This window comes from Stenella coeruleoalba (assembly GCF_951394435.1).
Source record: "Stenella coeruleoalba genome assembly, chromosome: X".
In the NCBI taxonomy this organism is placed as follows: domain Eukaryota; kingdom Metazoa; phylum Chordata; class Mammalia; order Artiodactyla; family Delphinidae; genus Stenella; species Stenella coeruleoalba.
This window is the reverse complement of record NC_137152.1, coordinates 55,161,140-55,183,480: the sequence shown is the minus strand read 5'-3', so window position 1 is coordinate 55,183,480 and position 22,341 is coordinate 55,161,140. Positions and strand designations below refer to the sequence as shown.

General features: G+C 37.8%; 1 protein-coding gene across 3 annotated transcripts in view; it reads left to right on the top strand.

Annotated features, from left to right (window-relative positions):
* SNX12 (sorting nexin 12) overlaps positions 1-22,341 on the top strand; it is a 51,396-nt gene that overhangs the window by 14,949 nt on the left and 14,106 nt on the right. Inside the window, exon 5 of one of the 3 annotated variants that reach the window (XR_013825747.1) lies at positions 1,692-1,911. The exons of 1 other annotated variant lie outside the window; for it this stretch is intronic. Coding sequence is in view for 1 of the 2 variants with exons in the window: in XM_079910803.1 (XP_079766929.1) it covers positions 18,166-18,243 (78 nt within the window). In the remaining variant the exon portion in view is untranslated. Of the gene's footprint in view, positions 1-1,691; positions 1,912-18,165; positions 18,267-22,341 lie in introns of those variants that run through there. One more of the 3 variants, XM_079910803.1, reaches the window with a different exon arrangement.

Sequence of the window (22,341 nt, the reverse complement as noted above, 5' to 3'; positions counted from 1 at the left end):
GGCCATGGCCACTGAGCCTGCGCGTCTGGAGCCTGTGCTCCGCAGCAGGAGAGGCCACAGCAGTGAGAGGCCCGCGTACAGCAAAAAAAAAAAAAAAAAAAAAAATCCATTAGTCTACCCTGTACTTTAATAGATCTTTTATCGGGTGCATGATTTTATAACATGCACTGGCAATTTATTTATTTTTGCTGAAGAGTTTTTTTTTTAAAAAATAAATTCATTTATTTATTTATCTTTGGCTGCGTTGGGTCTTCATTGCTGTGCGCGGGCTTTCTCTGGTTGCTGCGAGCGGGGGCTACCCTTCATTGTGGTGTGCGGGCTTCTCATTGTGGTGGCTTCTCTCGTGCTGCGAGCAGGGGCTACTCTTCATTGTGGTGTGTGGGCTTCTCACTGTGGTAGCTTCTCTTGTTGGAGAGCATGGGTTCTAGGCACGCGGGCTCAGTAGTTGTGGCTCATGGGCTCTAGAGCGCAGGCTCAGTAGTTGTGGCGCACTGGCTTATTTGCTCTGTGGCATGTGGGATCTTCCCGGACCAGGGCTCGAACCCTTGTCCACTGCATTGGCAGGAGGATTCTTAACCACTGCGCCACCAGGGAAGCCCTGCACTGGCAATTTAGAAAATGTTGGTTTCACTGAGTTATGCAGGTCTTTCCAATGTTGACACAGTGTCAAAAAATCACATTCATTCATATCACCACTGCTCTCATCAGAAGTCGTTAAGTATTGGAAAGCTGCCAAACCTATGGTGGAGGTGCAAGTTTTCCAAAGTTCTAATTTTTGCTCCAAAGCTCAGATTTTATCAGCACTGAATATTGTCAGTTGTTTTTCTTGAAGTGACAGGTTCACTTTGTCCATTTTGAGAAAATACCTGCCAAGAACACAAGTCCGAATAGCCATGGTAAAATATTAGAAAGCCGTGTACTCAGCAATAGAGATTTAATAATTTTTACTGCTTCATCAAGGACATTCTTAAGTGTGCAGTGGTGAAAAAATACAGTGACTACTAGTACAGTTTGGTGCTACTGCCTTTTACCCACCTTTGCTTTTTCTATTTCTCCCACCTTTGCTTTTGCACCATCAGTGCAAATGTCAACACAGTAAAAAAGGCAAATACATCTTAATACTTTTATGAAAATAGTTTTGAATCTCATAGACCGCCTGAAAGGATCTTGGGAGCTTCCAGGTATCTGTGGACCACCTTTTGAGAACATCTGAACATCTGCTCTAGGGCATATACCTAGGAGTGGTATCGTAAACTATATGCATTTGTAATCTTAGTAGATATTACCAAATGCCCCTTCAACGTGGCTGTACTAGTCTATGCTCCCCCCAGCAGAGTGTAAGAGGTCTCAATTCTTTTTACTCTTCCCAACACTGAATATTACCAAACTTTAAATTTTGCCAATATGATAGGTAGAAAATAGAATCTCATTGCTTATTTGTAGTACTCTGATTAAGAGGGAAGTTGAACATCCATTCATATGTTTATTGGCAATTTGTATTTTTTCTGTGATGTGCCTGCTCATATCCTTTACCTGTTTTTCTATATTGTTTGTCTTTTTCTTATCCAGGATAAATAAAGAAAAATATTAGTCCTTTGTTTTATATATATTGCAAATATTTTCTCTCAATCTCTTGCCTTTTAACTTTATGGTATCTTTTTTTTTTTCCTTTTTTTTTTTGTGGTATGCAGGCCTCTCACTGTTGTGGCCTCTCCTGTTGTGGAGCACAGGCTCCGGATGCACAGGCTCAGCGGCCATGGCTCACGGGCCCAGCCGCTCCGCGGCATGTGGGATCTTCCCGGACCGGGGCATGAACCCGTGTCCCCTGCATCGGCAGGCGGACTCTCAACCACTGCACCACCAGGGAAGCCCTATGGTATCTTTTCCTGAGTAGAAGTTTTAAATTTCAAGGTCAGATTTATCTTTTGTTTTTTGGCTTTTGATTTTTGTGTTTTGTTTAATAAGGTCTTCCATATGCCAAGGTCATAAACATTCCTCCGTGTTTTCTTGTACAGGGGTTTCTGTGTGTTTGATTACATCTTTGATACAGCTAGGATTTATTTTTGTGGATGATGTGAGTGACTTATATTTTTTTGTTCTTTATTTTCAAAGGACCATCTTTGAAAATAGATGAGAATACAGCAGAGAATACAGCAAAGAATAAAGGGAATTTAGGATTGTGAATCTCCAGGGTTCCTCAATTGAAGTCTTGTCCATGATGTTTTCTGACCTTAGTAGTTGGCTGCATTCAATGGGACACCTGATGAGGGGGTCATTTCCTGTAAAGAAGGATCCTATTCAGAGTCCAGCATCCCCACACCCAGCTCTCATCTGCCAATCAGTGGGAACTTCCTATATGGCAGTGGCTCTTTCCTGGCCTCCACCCTCATGCTGGGAAAGAGGTAGTCTATAGGTGAGCTAACATCTTCCTAGAGAAATCCTCATCTGGGATGAAGGGAAGGGAAGAAGCAGCCTAGTTCCAGGTATCTTTTGGAGGGTGGGAGTGGGAGAGTACCTAGCCCATCCAGACAAACAGCCCTTAAGGCAAGATAGAAGAAAAATCACCAGGTGGTCTCTTTAGACTTACTCTGGAGAAGAGGTTCCTTGAGTTTTTTCTTGTCATGATAGAAAGTCCTAAGAGGTTTCTTTGGGTCAGCCATCTTTTCCTTAGGATTCAGTTTGTTCCTCTATTTTTTTTTCCTTTTAAAGTGGGTATATTAGTTTCCTATTGCTGTTGTTACAAATTACCACAAACTCAATGGCTTAAAACAGCACAGATTTATTGTCTTACAGCTCTAGATGTCAGAAGTCCAAATAGGTCTTACGGGGCTAAAATCAACGTGTTGGCAGGGCTGTGTTCCTTTTGGAGGCTTTCCGGGAAATCCGTTCCTTGTCTTTTCCAGCTTCTAGAGGATATCCGCATTCCTTGGCTCATGGTTCCGTTCCATCTTCAAAGCCAGCAATCTCCACTTCAACTTCTACTTCTGTCTTTTCATCTCCTTCCCTGACTCTCCTGCCTCCTTCTTTCACTTATAGGGACCCTTGTGATTATGTAGAAGCCACCAGGATAATTTCCCTAACTTTAACTTAAATCACTGAAATCTTTAACTTAATCACATCATCAAAGTTTTTTTTCTTCTGCAAAGTCTCTTGCCATGTAAGGTAAAATATTCACAGGTTTTGGGGATTAGGACATGGACATCTTTGGCTATTTAGCCTACCACAGTGGGTTACTTCAGCAGAAGGCTATGCTTATTCATTTGATATTGATTCATAGTGGGTAGAGAAGCATCTTTTAGGCTTGCAGGATTATACGCAACAGAATTTGTAACCCTCCCATAATAATTTCCCAGTCATATACTATCTGCCTTTGGTTGGATTATAGAGGCAGTACGAGGTAGAAGGGAGAAGCTCACAAAGGAAGCTGAGGAATGGGAAGAGATGTAAGAGGAAAACCAGGAGGGTGAGGTGTCATGAAAACCAAGGGAATAGAGTATTATTGAAAGGAAGGAAGGAAGGAAGGGGTTACATTTAATACTGTATTAAATGCTGCTGAGAGAGTAAAGTAAGATGAGGACTGAAAGGCATCTGTTAGATTTAGTGACCTTTGCAATAGCTATTTCCGTGGAGTGATGGGAAGTGGGAAGAACATTGAGTACAGAGCTCATTTAAGAGTTTTCAGGGACTTACCCGGTGGTCCAGTGGTTAAGACTCCGTGCCTCCATTGCAGGGGGCACGGGTTCTATCCCTGGTCAGGGAACTAAGATCCTGAATGCTGTGCGGTGTGCCCCCCACCCCGCAAAAAAGAAAAAAAATCATTAAAATTAATAAAGTTAAAAAATTATATATAAAAAAGTTTTCAAATATTTTTATGAAACAGTAGAGAATGGCACGATGGAGTTGAGAAAGGATTTTTTCCCCTCTTAAAGGTGAGTGACTTGCATCTACTTATAAATGATGATGGAAAGGACCCAGTTGAGGGGGTAAGGTTTAATGATATAGAAAGGACTGAATTCTCATGGTTTCAGTAACCTGATTCCCGAATGTGGTTCTAATCAGACCTCTCTCTCAAGTTCCAGACCTGTATAATCCAACTTCCTACTGAACATGTCCACTTGGAAATCCTTCTCAAACTTAAAATGTCCATTATTAAATAACACTTTGTTGCTCCTTGCCTGCCTCTCTTCATCAACTCCCACTCCCTTTTATCATTTCTCTTCCGGATTGCTAAAGTAGCTTTCAAAGTGGCCTTTTTGTGTCTACAACTACTGTCCAATCTATTTTCTGCACAGCACCTAGAGTGATCTTTCTAAAACAGGTAGGTGACTCCAGTAAGCTTTAAAAATTCCCTACTGTTTTCAGTGTAAAAGTCAAATCCTATATTCATCTACATAGATTCTATGCTTCAAGCCTGATGAACTATTTCCAGTTCCCAGAGAAAGCTATGTTCTTTCATGCCTCCATGCCTTCACACATACAATTCCCTCTGCTTATAATACCTTCTCCATCTTTTTGTTCCCATTCACACTTTTCTTGGCTAGTTTCTACTCATCTTTCAAGGCTCATTTCAGGCTTTCCTTTCAACTTCCTTTTGGAGGCCTTCCTTGGTTTTCCCAGGCTGGGAACTTAGGTCTCTCTGTATCCCCACAGCACCTGTGCCTTTTTTCCTTACCATACTATATATTTTCTGTAGTTGACCCATTCTTTTAATTTTTTATAAAAAGCATTTTGATTCTTCAAGTAATACATGAATATATTTTTATTAAGTCAAACATTATAGATAGTTCTTCTTTCCAGCCCCTGCAATGCAGGTCCCTGTCCCAGAGGAAACCAATGTTACTAGGTTGGTGTTTGTTCTTCCAGATCATCTTCTGTGTATTTCAAACTAGAAATATATTTTTTGTTTATTTTTTCCTGCATAAGTGATATACTCCACACTGTTCCACAGCTTGCTTTTCCACTTGGCAATATACCTAAGGGAATGAGGTAAATCAGTGTTTCTGATACAAGACATGCTGCATAGTATTCTATAGTATGCATATAGCATTTCCCACTTCCCTTTTTTTAATTGTGGTAAAATAAACATAACATTTACCATTTAATAATTATTTTCATTTTTAAAATTGAAATGTAGTTGATGTGCAATATTACATAAGTTACAGGTGTTACTGGTCCTTTACCACATGCAGTTTGAGAATCACTGAGAGATAGTTTCTAGTTTTCTGGGTTTTTTCCCATTAACTCTTTTAAAAAAAATTTTACTACTAAAACTTTTATATTATTTTCTTATGGAAGTATAACACATCTTTATTGTAGAAAATAAGAAAATACAAATAAAATAAAAGAAATAGCAACACAACATGTCATTATGTAGATGTCAATCTTTTTTCTATCCATGTCTAAAATTTATCTCATGGTCTCCTATTGATGTACACTTGAATTTTTTGTTATTGTAAACAATACTGTAATAAACACCCTGTGTGTTGATCTTTTTTTTTTTTGCATCTCATTATTTTGTTAGAATTAGTTCCTAGAACTGCTATTAGTGGCTCAAAGCATATTGCATTTTTAAGGCTTTAAAAAACTTTTTTTATTGAAGTATAGTTAATTTGTAATGTGTTAGTTTCAAGTGCACAGTAAAGTGATTCAGTTATACATACATACATATATATATGTATAATACATATACATATATATGTATATACATATATGTATAATACATATATTATACATATGTATATACATACATATATATGTATGTGATTTTTCAGATTCTTTTCTGTTATAGGTTATTATAAGATACTGAGTATAGTTCCCTGTGCTATACAGTAGGTCCTTGTTGTTTATTTTATATATTGTATTGTGTATATGTTAATCCCAAACTCCTAATTTATATTTTTGTGGACATATGCAAGTGTTTCTCTAGGGTAGGTAATGAAGAATAGAATTACTGGGTTGGAGGGTATGCACGTTTTACATTTTCATAGATGGTACAAAATTGTTCACCAAAAGGCTGAATATTTCCAACAACAGTGTATGAGAGCACCTATTTCCCCATACCCCTGCCAGCAATTGATATCAATCTTTTTAAACTTAAAAATCTGTAAGGCAAAAGCTGATGTTTTGATTCATAGTTCTGATTATTAGCCAAATTATATGTCTTCCCTTCATATGTTTATTAATATTTGTATTTCCTCTTGTATTGTTTGCTTGTTATATCTTTTGCTCATGTTTCTATTGAGTTGTTTTTTCTTATTGATTTGTAGGAGTTCTTTATTTTGGGGATATTAGTTATCTGTTGTCTATGTATGTTGCAAACATTTCCCCCAATCTACCCTTCTTTTGTATTTATTTTTTACGTCTTTAGAATAGAAACTTTAAATTTTGATGTAGTCAAATATATATCATTCTTTTCCTTTATGGCTTTTGCTTTTTTTGTCTGTTTAAGAAGGCTGTCCCTACTCCGAGGTTTTAAACATAGTCACTTATATTTTCTTCTCATACATATCTTCCTCCTTTTTTAAACAGCTTTACTGAGGTATGATTGATGTACAATAAACTGTACATAAAGGATATAATTTGATGAGTTTTGACATATGTACACGCCCATTAAACTATCACCACAACGAACATATCCATCACCCCCGAAAATCTTCTTGTTCCTTTGTTCTCATACATTTCTAAGTGTGTATGTTTGTGTATGCATGTGTGTGCTAGGATTATTTTTTTTCATTTTTAATTAAGGTATAATTTGCATATAGTAAAATTCTCTCTTTTTAGTGTGCATTTCTGCATGTTTTGACAAGTGCATACAGTTGTGTAACAACCACCATAATCAAGATATGGAATAGATCCATCACTTCAAAAAATTCCCCAGTTCCCCTTTATGGTCAAGGGGAACTCCCTACTTCCTAGTACTCACTACCTATTTTCTGTCATTATAGTTTTACGTTTTCAAAACTGTCATATAAATGAAATCATACAGAATATAACCTTTTGAAACTGGCTTATTCCAATCCACACATTGCCTTTAAATTGTATCCATGTCATTCCTTGTATCATCAGTACTTTGTTCCTTTTTATTGCTAAGTAGATTCCAATGTATGGATATACCACAGTTTGTTTTTCCATTCCCCAGTTGAGGGACGTTTGGGTTGTTTCCAGCGTTTAGTGATTACAAATGCAGTCACTGTAAACATTAGCATCAGGTTTTTGTGTGAACACAAGTTTTCATTTCACTTGGGTGAATGCCTAGGAGTGGGACTGCTAGGTTGTGTAGTCAGTGTGTGTTTAACTTTGTAAGAAACTGCCAAACTGTTTTCCAAATTGGTTATACAATTTTGTATTCCTTTCAGTAATGTATGAGAGTTCCAGTTACTTCTAGTTCCCCAGCACTTGGTAGTGTCAGTTTTTGGTTTTGTTTTTTTTTAAGATGTTCTAATAGGTATGTAATGTTTTTTTTTTAAATAAATTTATTTATTTTATTTTTGGCTGCATTGGGTCCCTGTTGCTGCGCGCAGGCCTTCTCCACTTGCGGGGAGCAGGGCCACTCCTCGTTGCAGTGCACGGGACCCTCATTGTGGTGGCCTCTCTTGTTGTGGAGCACGGGCTCCAGGCGCACAGGCTTCAGTAGTTGTGGCACGTGGGCTCAGTAGTTGTGGCTCACGGGCTCTAGAGCGCAGGCTCAGTAGTTGTGGCACATGGGCCCAGCTGCTCCGCGGCATGTGGGATCTTCCTGGACCAGGGCTCGAACCCGTGTCCCCTGCATTGGCAGGCGGACTCCCAACCACTGCACCACCAGGGAAGCCTTATGTAATGGTTTTTCATTGTGGTCTTAATTTGTATATTCCTGATGACTTAATGATATTGAGCATCTTTGGTATAATGTCTGTTCAAATCTTTTGCCCACTTAAAAAAAAACTGGATTGTTTTCTTATTATTGAGGTTTTTTGTTTTTTTTTTGCGGTATGTGGGCCTCTCACTGTTGTGGCCTCTCCTGTTGCGGAGCACAGGCTCCGGACGCGCAGGCTCAACGGCCATGGCTCACGGGCCTAGCCGCTCCGCCGCATGTGGGATCTTCCTGGACCGGGGCACGAACCCGTGTCCCCTGCATCGGCAGGCGGACTCGCAACCACTGCGCCACCAGGGAAGCCCTATTATTGAGTTTTGAGAGTTCTTATGTATTTTTGGGTACAAGTCCTTTATCAGATATGTGATTTGCAAACATTTCCTGTCAGTCTGTAGCTTGTCTTTTCATTCTCTTAGCAGTATCTTCTGAAGAGCAGAAATTCATAATTTTGATGAAGGTCAGTATATCGATTTTTTCTTTTATGACTCATGTTTTTGGTTTCATATCTAAGGAATCTTTGCCCAACATAGGTTGTTTCTGAGTTTGTTTTTTAGGTTTTATTCTTTAAACTGTTTAGAATTTATTTTTGTGAGTGGTGTGAGGTATTGCTATAATTTAATTTTTTTCCAAACAGGTAGCTAATTGTCCCAGCACTACTTATTGACTTTCTCCAATGATTTGAAATGCCACCTTTATCATATACTAAATTCCCCTATACACATCAGTGTGTTTCTGGACCATCTTTTTGTTTTGCTGATGTATTTGTTTGTTCTTATGCCACTATTAATGTCAATATCAATATCAATATGAAAATTACTGCTAAGGCTTTATCACAAATTTTGATACCTGGTAAGGCAAGTTTTCCTCTGTTGTATTTAAAATATTTCTTGACTAATCTACCTCATTTTTCCTTCCATGAGAATTTTTAGAATCAGCCAATAAATTCCACAAAATATCTTGCTGAGATTTTAGTTGCGATTACATTGAAATTTCAGCTTAATTGAGGGGGAGTTGATATCTTTACGTTATTGAGTTTTCCCAACAGGAACGTGGTATATCTTTCCATTTATTTAGATTTTCATTTATGTTTTATACTATTTTGTAATCCTTTGTTTACTTCTCTCTTTTTCTTATCTGTGAATTTTTTGAGTGTACCTGCTGCCATCCATAAACCTCATGTTAAGTATCCCTCATCAAAAGTGATAAATCCTATAATAGTGGTTGTATAAACTGCTATAGGATTTGAGGGAAGGATTTCATAACTCTACCACAGGGTATTAGGGAAAGCCTCATTAAAGATAATCTTTGGTCTGAGACTTAAAGAATGAGTAGGAGTTTCCTGGACTTTCAAGGGTGGGGTAAGGGCATCTTACACTGAAGGATCCAGTTAACCTGAAAGCCAGTTTATCCTGCAAGCCTCCTTGATCATTTGCCTTTTTGTTCACTCTTTTTTGAGCTTCCAGCTACCCTTCCACACCTTCCCTTACCCCGTTCGTCCACCCACTGTTGCCTCTCTTGCCAATTCTTTGCACGGTGTTTTCTGCAAAACTGATTTCATTGTAAACAAACTCAAGTGTACACTAAATTTCCTCCCCCAATTCTCTTTTCAGTTGCTTTAACTGAAGCCTTGCTTCTCCCCAAGGATACACCTCCCTTATTGCTATGGCTCTTGAGTAAAAGCCTCATGTTATTTGTTTAACCAGTGTCCTTACTGATGAACATTTAGGTTGTTTCCAGCTTTGTTTTGTTTTTGCTATTACAATGCCACAATGAACATCCTTACATCTATGTTTGAGTACATGTGAATGGATTTGTAGGATAGATTTATGGAATTGGAACTGCTGAATTAGATGGCATGAGAATTAAAAAATTCGATAAATACTGCCAAATTAATTTTATCCAGAAAGTTTGTTCTAATGTACATTCTTACCAGCCATACATGAGAGTGCCCATATTCTTACACCTCACCATTACTGGAGAGTTATTTATCTTTTTCAGTCATTAGTCATTTTTATTTGTTCCACAGGAGAAGTTATCATTCTTATTCTTCACTGTTTTCAGACCATTGCTTTCAACTCTCAGATTAAAAGTTTCTCCTTTGAGGCTCATGCCTTCTGGTAGTATTACTTTTTATTCCTTCTTTTTTTTTTTTGGTCGCGTCCCATACCTTGTGGTATCTTAGTTCCCTGACCAGGGATTGAACCCGGCCCCCTGGCAGTCAGAATGTGGAGTCCCAACCACTGGACCACCAGGGAATTCCTGCTGGGAATTCTTTATTCCTTCTTGATGTAGTCATTTATTAACTTCTTTTATATTTCCTTATATTCTTTGAGAACTCGGGCATCTGGTTCTTATTCTCCCCTCTTCCCAAACTCCAGCTCTTCACCTGCTAGCCGATCACAATGCTCTGAGATTGGACTGGCCAAGCAACACCCTAGCTTCACAGTTCCCTGGCCACAGCTAGTGTTCTTCTCCACTCTACTTCTGTGACAAAAATCTCTCCACCTGCTCCTGGATTTGGTCATTTCCCAGAATTACTCTACTGAAAATGTAAAATTCCATTATCTCATTCTTTGTCCTTGACTTTGGTTTGTTCCAGCTTTCTCACTACCTTAATCCTTTGTAATTGCCCTTCAGATCCATAACCCCTCCACTTTATTTTTCAAACGTGTTATTATTATTTTAAACATAATATGTGTTATAATAGATTTGCTTAATAATATAAACCTACAACCTAGACAGTGTAAGTCTCTGGTAATTCTATCACTCTGAGATAACCCCTGTTAAGAATTTAGTGTAAGTCTTCCAGAGTTTCATCTACACATATACTTTCAGATAATTTTTATAATAAATGGGTACACACTATATTATATTTTATTTTAATATTTATTTATTTATTTGGCTGCATCAGGTCTTAGTTGCAGCACGCAGGATCTTCATTGTGGCATGCGGGATCTTTTGTTATGGTGCACGGGCTTCTCTCTAGTTGTGGCTCATGGGCTCTAGAGTGTGCGGCATGCAGGCTCTCTAGTTGTGGCGCGAGGGCTCTAGAGTGCACAGGCTTAGTTGCCCCGCAGCATGTAGGATCTTAGTTCCCCCACCAGGGATTGAACCCGTGTCCCCTGAATTAGAAGGTGGATTCTTAACTGCTGGACCACCAGGGAAGTCCCCGCATGCTATATTTTGTACACCATTCTGCAACTTCCTTTTTGCATAATATATTTTGGACATTTTTGTCTTTTTATACATACAGCATCAATGCATTCATGTTTTCTAAATTCAAACTTAATTTTTTATTGAGGTATAAATGGACATATAACATTATAATAGTTTCAGGTGTACAACATGATTCAACATTTGTGTATATTGAGAAATGATCACCAAAATAAGTCTAGTTAACATCCATCACTATACATAGCTACAAACTTTTTTTTCTTGTGGTGAGAGCTTTTAAAGATTTACTCTCTTTTTTATTTTTCCTGCATTGGGTCTTCGTTGCTGCATGTGGGCTTTCTCTAGCTGCAGTGAGCTGGGGCTACTCTTCGTTGTGGTGCGCGGGCTTCTCTGGTTGCGGAGCACAGGCTCTAGGCACATGGGCTTCAGTAGTTGCAGCACGCGGGCTCAGTAGTTGTGCCACACAGGCTCAGTAGTTGCAGCTCATGGGCTCTAGAGCTCAGGCTCAGTAATGTGGCACACGGGCTTGGTTGCTCCGAGGCATGTGGGATCTTCCCGGACCAGGGCTCGAACGCTTGTCCACTGCACTGGCAGGCGGATTCTTAACCACTGCACCACCTGGGAAGTCCCTTTTTTTCATTTTTTTAAAAAATTTATTTTATATTGGAGTATGGTTGATTTACAATATTGTGTTAGTTTCAGGTGTACAACAAAGTGATTGTTATACATATTAATATATCTATTCTTTTTCAAATTCTTTTTCCATATAGGTTATTATAGAGTATTGAGTATAGTTCCCTGTACTATACAGTAGGTCCTTGTTGATTATTAAAAAAAAAAGATTTACTCTCTTAGCAACTTTCAAATATGCAATACAGTATTATTAATTACAGTCACCATGCTTTACATTATATCTCCATGATTTATTTATTTTATAACTGGATGTTTGTACCTTTTGACTCCCTTTACTCATATTGCCCCCCACCTCTGGCGACCACTAATTTGTTCTCTCATGTCTATGAGCTTGGTTTGTTTTGTTTTTTGTGTGTTTGTTTGCTTTTAGATTCCACATACAAGTGAGATCATATGGTATCTGTTTTTTTCTGACTTATTTCCCTTATCATAATGCCTTCAAGGTCCATCCATGTTGTCACAGATGGTAAGATTTCATTCTTTTTTGTGGCTGAATAATATTCCACTGTATATATTTCCCACATCATCTTTATCCATTTATCCATTGATGGACAGTTATTTTTTTATTTCACTTTTGAGTTTTTGCACTTTTCCTGATTATTCCATGTAAGGTGGAAACTATGTATGTTTAAAAGACATACACAAATCTAGTACATCAGTAACTGAGTTTTTTTCTTTTTTGCTATACTATTTTTACAACCGTGGGTGTGCTTGATACGCAATATAACCATCACAGAAGCAAACGTGGGGCAGAATACTGGTAAGGAAAAGAAAGCAAGAGAGAGCTACCAGATGTACAGACAGGCTTGTTCCACATCATTGATGGACATTTAGGTTGTTTCCATATCTTGACTATTGTAAATAATGCTGCACTGAATATGGGGGTGCATATACCTTTTTGAGTTAGCGTTTTCATTTTCTTTTTTATTTATATATCTTTATTTTATTTTTGGCTGCGTTGGGTCTTTGTTGCTGCACGTGGGCTTTCTCTAGTTGTGGTGAGCAGGGGCTATTCTTCATTGTGGTGCGTGGGCTTCTCATTGCAGTGGCTTCTTTTGTTGTGGATCATGGGCTCTAGGGCGTGCGGGCTTAGTAGTTGTGGCTCGCGGGCTCTAGAGCGCAGGCTCAGTAGTTGTGGTGCACGGGCTTAGTTGCTCCGAGGCATGTGGGATCTTCCCGGAAGAGGGCTCGAACCCATGTTCCCTTCATTGACAGGCAGATTCTTAACCACTGTGCCACCAGGGAAGTCCAGCGTTTTCATTTTCTTCAGAAAAATACCAAAAAGTGGAATTGCTGGATCATATGGTAGTTCTATTTTTAATTTTTTGAGGAACCTCCAAACTGTTTTCCCTCATGGCTACACCAATTTACATTCCCACCAATGGTGCACAAGTGTTCCCTTTTCTCCACATCCTTGCCAACACTTGCTATTTCTTGTCTTTTTGATAATGGCCATTCTAACAATTGTGAGTTGATATCTCATTGTGGTTTTGACTTGCATTTCCCTGATGATTAGTGATGTTGAGCATCATTTCGTGTGCCTCTTGGCCATTTGTATGTCTTCTTTGAAAACATGTCTATTCAGATCCTCTGCTCATTTTTTTAAAATTAATTAATTAATTAATTAATTTTTGGCTGTGTTGGGTCTTCATTGCTGCATGCGGGCCTTCTCTAGTTGTGGCGAGTGGGGGCCACTCTTTGTTGCAGTGTGCAGGCTTTTCTCATTGCGGTGGCTTCTCTTGTTGCGGAACATGGGCTCTAGGCTTGTGGACTTCAGTAGTTGTGGCATGTAGGCTCAGTAGTTGTGGCTCGCAGGCTCTAGAGCGCAGGCTCAGTAGTTGTGGCACATGGGCTTAGTTGCTCCAAGGCATGTGGGATCTTCCTGGACCAGGGCTCGAACCTGTGTCCCCTGCATTGGCAGGCGGATTCTTAACCACTGCACCACCAGCAAAGTCCCCCTCTGCTCATTTTTAAATCAGGTTTCTGTTTTGTTTGTTTGTTTTTACTCTTGAGTGTATGAGTTCTTTATATATTTTGAATATTTACCCCTTAGCAGATATATGAGTTGCACATATGTTCTCCCATTCAATAGGTTGTCTTTTCATTTTATTGATGGTTCCCTTTGCTGTGCAGAAGCTTTTTAGTTTGAGGTAGTCCTACATGTTTGTTTTTGCTTTTGTTGCCTTTGCTTTTGATGTCAAATCCAAAAAATCATCACCAAGACCCAAGTCAAGGAACTTACCACCTATGTTTTCCTCTAGGAGTTTTATAGTATGCAATCTTACATTTAGGTCTTTAATCCATTTTGAGTTTGTTTTTGTATATGGTGTTAGAAAATGTTCTAATTTCATTCTTTTACATGTAGCTGTCCAGTTTCCCCAGCACCATTTGTTGAAGAGACTGCCCTTTCTCCATTGTATATTCTTGTCTCCTTTGTCATAGATTAATTGACCATAAGTGCATGGGTTTATTTTTGGGCTATTTATTCTATTCCATAGATCTATGTGTCTGTTTTTATGCCCATACCATACTCTTTTGATTACTCTAGCTTTGTGATATAGTTTGAAATTGGGAAGTGTGGTACTATGTTCTTCTTTCTCAAGATTGCTTTGCCTATTTGGGGTGTTAACTCACTCATTTAAAAAATATTTTATTTATTTATTTAGATGAATAAAAATTGTATATACATATGTATTTTTAAAAATTGTATATATTTAAGGTATAAAATGTGATGTTTTGATAAATGTATACATTGTGATATGACTACCACAACCAAACTACTTAACATACCTCCCATAGTTATCTTTTTTTGGTGTATGTGGTGAGAACACTTGAGATCTACTCTCTTAGCAATGTAATACATTTTTATTAACTACAGTCACCATGCTGTACATTAGGTTTCCAGAACTTATTTATCTTATAACTGAAAGTTTGTACCCTTTGATAAAAAAAAAATTATCTTCTCTTTCCCCACCCCCCCCCCAGCCTGTGGTAGCCACCATTCCACTTTCTGATTCAATGCCAACTAATTAATTTTAATAGCTGCATAGTGTTCCATTGTATATACGGACCATCATTTTATTTAGCCAAATCCACTGATAGACATTTGGGTTGTTATAATGTTTGACTATTACAAGTACTGCTACATTCTTTGTACACATAACTGTGTGCCTATGTGAGTATTTATGTAGGATGAAGTTTTAGAAATTATTGCTATGTGAAATGGTATGCACATTTAGAATTTTAATTATAGTCATGTAGCCTTCTAGCGTCTACCATTTTACACTCCTTACCAATAGGATATGAAAGTATTGATATGTTTTTCCCACATATTTGTCAATATTGGGTATTATCAGTCATTTTTCATCCTTACCAATATGATAGATGAGAAATTTCTTGTTCTTTCTTTCATGTTGTTTGTAATCCATTCTGTTTGCACTCAGCAGTATGTTCTGAACTTCTTTATGTTCTGAACTTCTTTCTGTGTCAATGAATATAGACTATATCATCATTTTAAGTGGCTGTGTAGCATTGCATTGTATGAATGTGACATAATTTTATTTAATTTTCTCCTAATGGACTTTTTTTTTTTTTTTTTTTGCGGTACACGGGCCTCTCACTGCTGTGGCCCCTCCCAGCGCGGAGCACAGGCTCCGGACGCGCAGGCCCAGTGGCCATGGCCCACGGGCCCAGCTGCTTCACGGCATGTGGGATCCTCCCGGACCGGGGCACGAACCCGTGTCCCCTGCATCGGCAGGTGGACTCCCAACCACTGCGCCACCAGGGAAGCCCCTGGACATTTAGATTGTCTTCTTGCTATTATAAGCTCTTGTGATGAACATTCTTACCCATGCATCTTTGTGTACTTGTCTGGTTCTCTCCTTAAAGTAAAATGTATTACTTATTAATGCATTTATTAACCAACATTTATTCCAAAATCTATAGCTTGTAAGGAACAATTTTTGTGTAATGCTTTTTTTGCTCAGCATAATGTTTCTGAGGTTTTCCCATGTTAATCGTGCATATCAAGTTTTCTCCTTTTCATTATTGAGTGACATTCCATTGTATGAATACACCACAGTTTGTCCTTTCTTTTATTGATGGACATTTGAATTGTTTACGTTTTTTAGCTATTATGACTAAAGCTGCAATGAACATTCTAGTACAAGTCTTTTTGTAAACATATGCTTTTTTTGTTTTTGTTCCTTTGTTTTTGGTAAGTATCTAGAAGTGGCATTTCTAGACTGTAGGGTAGAAGTATATTTAAATTTATAAGACACTTCAGAACAATTCTCTTAAGTGGTTGTACCATTTTATATTCATATTGACAATGTATAGGAATTCCACTTGCTCTTCATCCTGTCCAACATTTGATATGGTCAGTCTTTTAAATTTTAGCCATTTTGGTGTGTAGTAGTATCTCATTATAGTTTTAATATGCGTTTCTCTGATGACTAGTGATGTCAAGCACTTTTTCACATGCTTATTGACTATTCATACATCTTTCTTTGTGAAGTGTCTATTTAAATATTTTCTCCATTTTTCAAATTGGATTGCTTGACTTTTTAAATTATTAAATTGTAGGAGTTCTTTTTTCTGTATTTTTAAATTAAGACTTTAATTTCTTGGGAAATTTTTAGGTTCACAACAAAATTGAGGGGAAGGGGCAGAGATTTCCCATATACTCCCTGTACCTATGCTTACAGATGAAGTTTTTATACGTGTTGCTGGCAGAGAGGTAGCGAAACGAGTATACTCATGCAGTGCCTGTGGAAGTGGTTCCTTTAGCTCCTGTTAAGACTGTGCGGAAGACACCTCCTGTTGTACCTACAGGTCTGGTTGCTATGACCACAGACCATCTGGTAAACAGAGATGCCATTTATCTTTCTCCTACATTGTGACTTTCAACACATTCTATATATTTTGACATCATTTTCTAAGATAGGAGTTCTTTCTATACTCTGGTAACAAGTTCTTTGTCAGGTATATGTTTTGCAAATATTTTCTCCTAGTCTGTCACTTACCTATTCATTTTCTTAGTGGTGATTTTTTTTGTGTGTGGTGATTTTTGATGAACAGGTTCTTTTAATTTGGTGAAATCTAATTTATAAGTTTTTTCTTCTATGATTACTGCCTTCTGTGTCCTTTCTAAGAAAGCTTTGCCTATCCCCAAGTCTCAAAGATCCTTTCCTGAGTTTTCTTCTAGAAACTTTATAGTTTTAACAGTTATCTTTTATGGCTAGTTCCATGATCCATCTTCAATTAGTTTTCTAAAAATTTCAGCTTTATTGAGGTATAATTGACATTCAGTTAGTTTTTTGTGAATGGTGTAGGGTTGGGGTTGAGGTTTATTTTCTCTGTATTGATATCCAGTTATTCCAGCACCATTTGTCGAAAGACTTTTCCTTTCCCCAGTTCAATATTGCTTTGTCAAAAATCAAATTACTTTATATGTATAGGACTCACTGTTCTGTTCCATTGACCTATTTGTCTGTCAAATATTGTAGCTTTGTAGTAAGTCTTAAAGTCAGGAATATAGATCCTCCAACTTTTGTTATTCTTTTTCAAGATTCCTTTGGATATTTTAGGTCTTTTGCATTTCCACAGACATTTAAAAATCAGCTTGTCAATTTCTATTTTTAAAACCTGGTGGGATTATTATTACAATTTTATTAAATCTATAGATGAATTTTGGGAGGTTTAGCACCTTAACAATATTGAGTCATTCAGTCTAGGAACATGGTATATCCATTTATTTAGGCCTTTAAAAATTTCTCGTTAGAATGTTTTGCAGCTTTCAGTGTAGAAGTTTCTAGATCAGTTTTAATGGATGTTATCAAATGCCTTATAGAAATGTTGTACCAGTTTGCATTATCACCAATAGTACATTTTCTCATACTTTCATCAACACTGGATTTTATCAATGTTTTTATTCCTTGCCAGTCTCATAGGTTAAAAATTATATTTCATTTTTATTGGCATGTCTTTGACTAGTGGTGAGGTTAAACATTTTTTCAAAAACTGTATTTATTGATTATCTGTATATAATTTTCCATTAATTGCCTGTTCTTTTTCTTTGCCCATTTTTCTTTTGGGAGGAGTTCATCATTTTCATGTTGATTCGTAATGATTTATGAAAGCTCTTTGTAAGTTAGGGAGGGGTGTGTTTGTGTGTGTGTGTGTTTCTGTGTGTCTGTGTGTGTAAGTGTAACTAGAGAAGTAAATAGTATTGTCTTTACAACATGAAGAAATTGAGGCTGAGAAAAGCTAAGCCCAAGGTCATGCAAATAATAAGTGGCAGAGCAAGGATTTGAATCCTGGCCTGTGTGACACAAAATACCATGTTCCTTCTTTTACATAAAGACTATTTTTAGTCTCTTTATAACTTTTTCAAGACGTGTAGAGCTTCCCTGGTGGTGCAGTGGTTAAGAATCCATCTGCCATTGCAGGGGACACAAGTTCAAGCCCTGGTCCGGGAAGATCCCACATGCTGCGGAGCAACTAAACCCATGTGCCACAACTACTGAGCCTGCACTGTAGAGCCCATGAGCCACAACTATTGAAGCCCGCGTGCCTAGAGCCTGTGCTCCGCAACAAGAGAAGCCACCGCAATGAGAAGCCCACGCACCACAACGAAGAGTAGCCCCTGCTCGCCACAACTAGAGAAAGCCTGCGCAGCAACAATGACACAACACAGCCAAAAATTAAAAAAAATAATAATTAAATAAATACATTTATTAAAAAAAGACTTGTAAAAATTCTTTAAGATTATTGTCTCTTTGGGGAAGAGATCAAAATGGTGGAGTATGAGGACACTGAGCTCACCTACCCCTATAAACACATCAAAAATACATCTACATGTGGAGCAGTTCTCACTGAAAACAAACTAGAGAGAGGCAGAAAGACTCTGCTGCAACCAAAGCTGTAAAGAAAGATCCAAACGAAGTTGCGTAGAAAGGGAGGAGAAGTGATCTCGTCAGGACCTGTGCACCTTGGAGGGGACATAGAAGAGGAGAGGGATTATGTGGACTTGGAGATCCTCCCTGGGGAGTGAGCAGTTCAAACCACATATTGGGCACCCCAGCCCTGGGGTCTGACACTGGGAAGACAAGTCCTCTTAGCTGCTTTGAAAGCTAGTGGGACTAACAGGAGGGCTGTAAGAAACATAGTCTGTGCCCCTGAAGAGCATGCACACACTTGCTTACTCCCAAAACAAGGCAGAGGAAGCAGATCAAAACTGCCTGGGACTCTGGCCAGTATCCCACGAACTCCCCAACATGTGCCCTGGCCCACATCAAGCACCCACTATGACCTCTCTTGCTCCAGCACAGCTCCCCACTAGGGCGAGGGCTGCTGTTGCTGAGGAGAGTGTACAGTGTACTAATTGAATTAGTAATTAAAAAGAATCCCAGCAAACTAAAGTCCAGTACTGGATGGCTTCACAGGGGAGTTCTACCAAACATGTAAAGAATCCTATCCTTCTCAAACTCTTCCGAAAAACTGAAGAGGATGGAACACTCCCAAATTCATTCTACGAGGCCACCATTACCCTGATACCAAAACCAGACAAAGACACTACAAAAGAAGAGATTACAGGCTAGTATCTCTGATGAATATAGATGCAAAAATCCTCAACAAAATATAAGCAAACTAAAGTCAACAATATATAAAAAGGATCATATATCATGAACAAGTGGGATCTATTCCAGGGATGCAAGGATGGTTCAACATTCGCAAATCAATCAATGTGATACACCACATTAACAAAAGGAAGGATAAAAATCACATGATCATCTCAATAGATGCAGAAAAAGCATTTGACAAAATTCAACATTCATTCATAATAAAAACTCTGATCAAAGTGGATATGGGGGAACAAATCTCAACATAATAAAGGCCATATATGAAATACCCACAGCTAACATCACACTCAATGGTGAAACGCTGAAAGCTTTTCCTCTTAAATTGGGAAAAAGACAAGGATGTCCACTCTCACCACGTGTATTTAACATAGTATTGGAAGTCCTAGCCACAGCAATCAGACAAGACAAAGAAATAAAAGGCATTTAAATTGGGAGGGAAGAAGTAAAACTCTCACTATTTACAGATGACATGATACTATATATAGAAGACCCTAAAGTCTCCATCAGAAAACTACTAGAACTAATAAATGAATTCAGTAAAGTTGCAGGATACAAGATTAATATACAGATATCTGTTGCTTTTCTATACACTTATAATGAACTATCAGCAAGAGAAAGCCAGAAAACAATCCTGCTTAAAATCACATCAAAAAGAATAAAATACCTAGGAGTAAACTTAACCAAGGAGGTGAAAGACCTATACACTGAAAACTATAAAACACCGGTGAAGGGAATTGAAAACAATACAAAGAGGAAAGATATCCCGTGTTCATGGATTGGAAGTATTAACTTTGTTAAAATGGCCATACTACCCAAAGCAATCTACAGATTTAATGCAATTCCTATTAAAATACCCATGGTATTTTGCACAGAACCAGAACAAATAATCCTAAAACTTATATGGAAATCAGAAAAGACCCCCCCCCACCCAGTAGCCAAAGCAACCTTGAGAAAAAGAACAAAGCTGGAGGTATCATGCTCACTGATTTCTTGGCACAAAAATAGACACAGGTCAATGGAATAGAATAGAGAGCACAGAAATAAACTCATACGCTTATGGTCAGTTAATCTATGACAAGGTAGGCAAGAATATATAATGGGGTTAAAGGCAATCTCTTCAGTAAGTGGTGCTGGGAAAACTGGACAGCTGTATGTAGAAGAATGAAATTAGAACATTTTCTCACACCTCATACAAAAATAAACTCAAAATGGATTAAACGCCTAAATGTAAAACCGGAAACCATAAAACTCCCGGGAGAAGACACAGGCAGAACACTCTTTGACATAAATAGTAGCAATATTTTTATGGATCTGTCTTCTAAGGCAAAGGAAACAGAAGCAAAAATAAAATATGGGATGTAATTAAACTTAAAAGCTTTTGCACAGCAAAGGAAACCATTGATAAAATGAAAAGACAACTGAGTGGGTGAAAGTATTTGCAAGTGATATGACCAATAAAGGGTTAATAATCCAAAATATATAAACAGATCATACAACTCAGTATCAAAAACAAACAACCTGATTTTTAAAATGGGCAGAAGGCTTGAATAGACATTTTTCCAAGGAGGAAATGCAGTTGGCCAACAGGCACATGAAAAGGTGCTCAACATTGCTAATCATCAGACAAATGTAAATCAAAACCACAATGAGATATCACCTCATACCTGTTAGAATGGCTATCATCAAAAAGGCCAAAAATGACAAATGTGGGCAAGGCTGTGGAGAAAAGGGAACCCTGTTACACTGTTGGTGGGAATGCAGTACAGCCACTATGGAAAACAGTATGGAGGTTCCTCAAAAAACTAAAAATAGAACTACCATATGATCCAGCAATTCCACTCCAGGGTGCATATCCAAAGACAATAAAAACACTAATTTGAAAAGATACATGCACCCCAATGTTCATAGCAGCATTATTTACAATAGCCAAGTTATGTAAGCAACCTATGTGTCCATCAAGAGATGAATGGATAAAGAAGACGTGTGTGTGTGTATACATATATATATATATATATATATATATATATATATATATATATATATATAAAATGGACTATTACTCAGGCATAAAAAAGAATGAAATTTTGCCGTTACAACAATATGGATGGACCTGGTGGCTATTATGCTTAGTGAAATAAGTCAGAGATAGTCAAATACTGTATGTTATCACTTATATGTGAGACCTTAAAAATAAACAAATAAATGAATATAATGAAACAGAAACAGACTCACAGATATAAAGAAAAAACTAGTGGTTACCAGTGGGGAGAGGGAAGGGGGAGAGGCAGGAGAGGGGTATGGGATTAAGAGGTACAAACTATTATGTACAATAAATAAATGCATAATCGAACCCATGCCCCCCTGCAGTGGAAGCGCCGAGTCCTAACCACTGGACCACCAGGGAAATCCCTATTCTCCTTTAATCTAAAATGGTTCCTCTGTCTTTTTTTCTTTCATTGTGTTGTCATTTTAGAAGAGTTCAGGCCAGTTATTTTGTAGAATGTCCCTTAGTTTGGGATTATCTATGATTAGCTTCAGGTTATGCATTTTTTAGAGGAATATAGCAGAAGTGGTATGTTCTTAATGCATTACAACAGGAGGTACATGATGTCAGTTTGTCCCACGATCGCTGATGTTAAGTTTGGCTATTCGGTTAAAGCGTAGTCTGCCAGGTTTCTCCATTATAAATTTACTATTTTCCCTTTGTAATTAATATCTAATTTGTGGAGGTATAATTTGAGACTGTATAAACGTCTTGTTCCTCATCAAACTTTCACCCAATAGTTTTTAACATTCATTGATGATTCTTGCCTGAATCAGTTACTACTGTGTTGTTTGAAAAATGGTGGTTTTCTAAATACATCTCTATTTCTACATTTATTAGTTGGCATTCTACTGTAACGAAGAGCTTTCCCTTTACCCCATGTATTGATTGATTGATTCTTGATTATCAGTATGGACACATGGATTCTTATTTTTTGC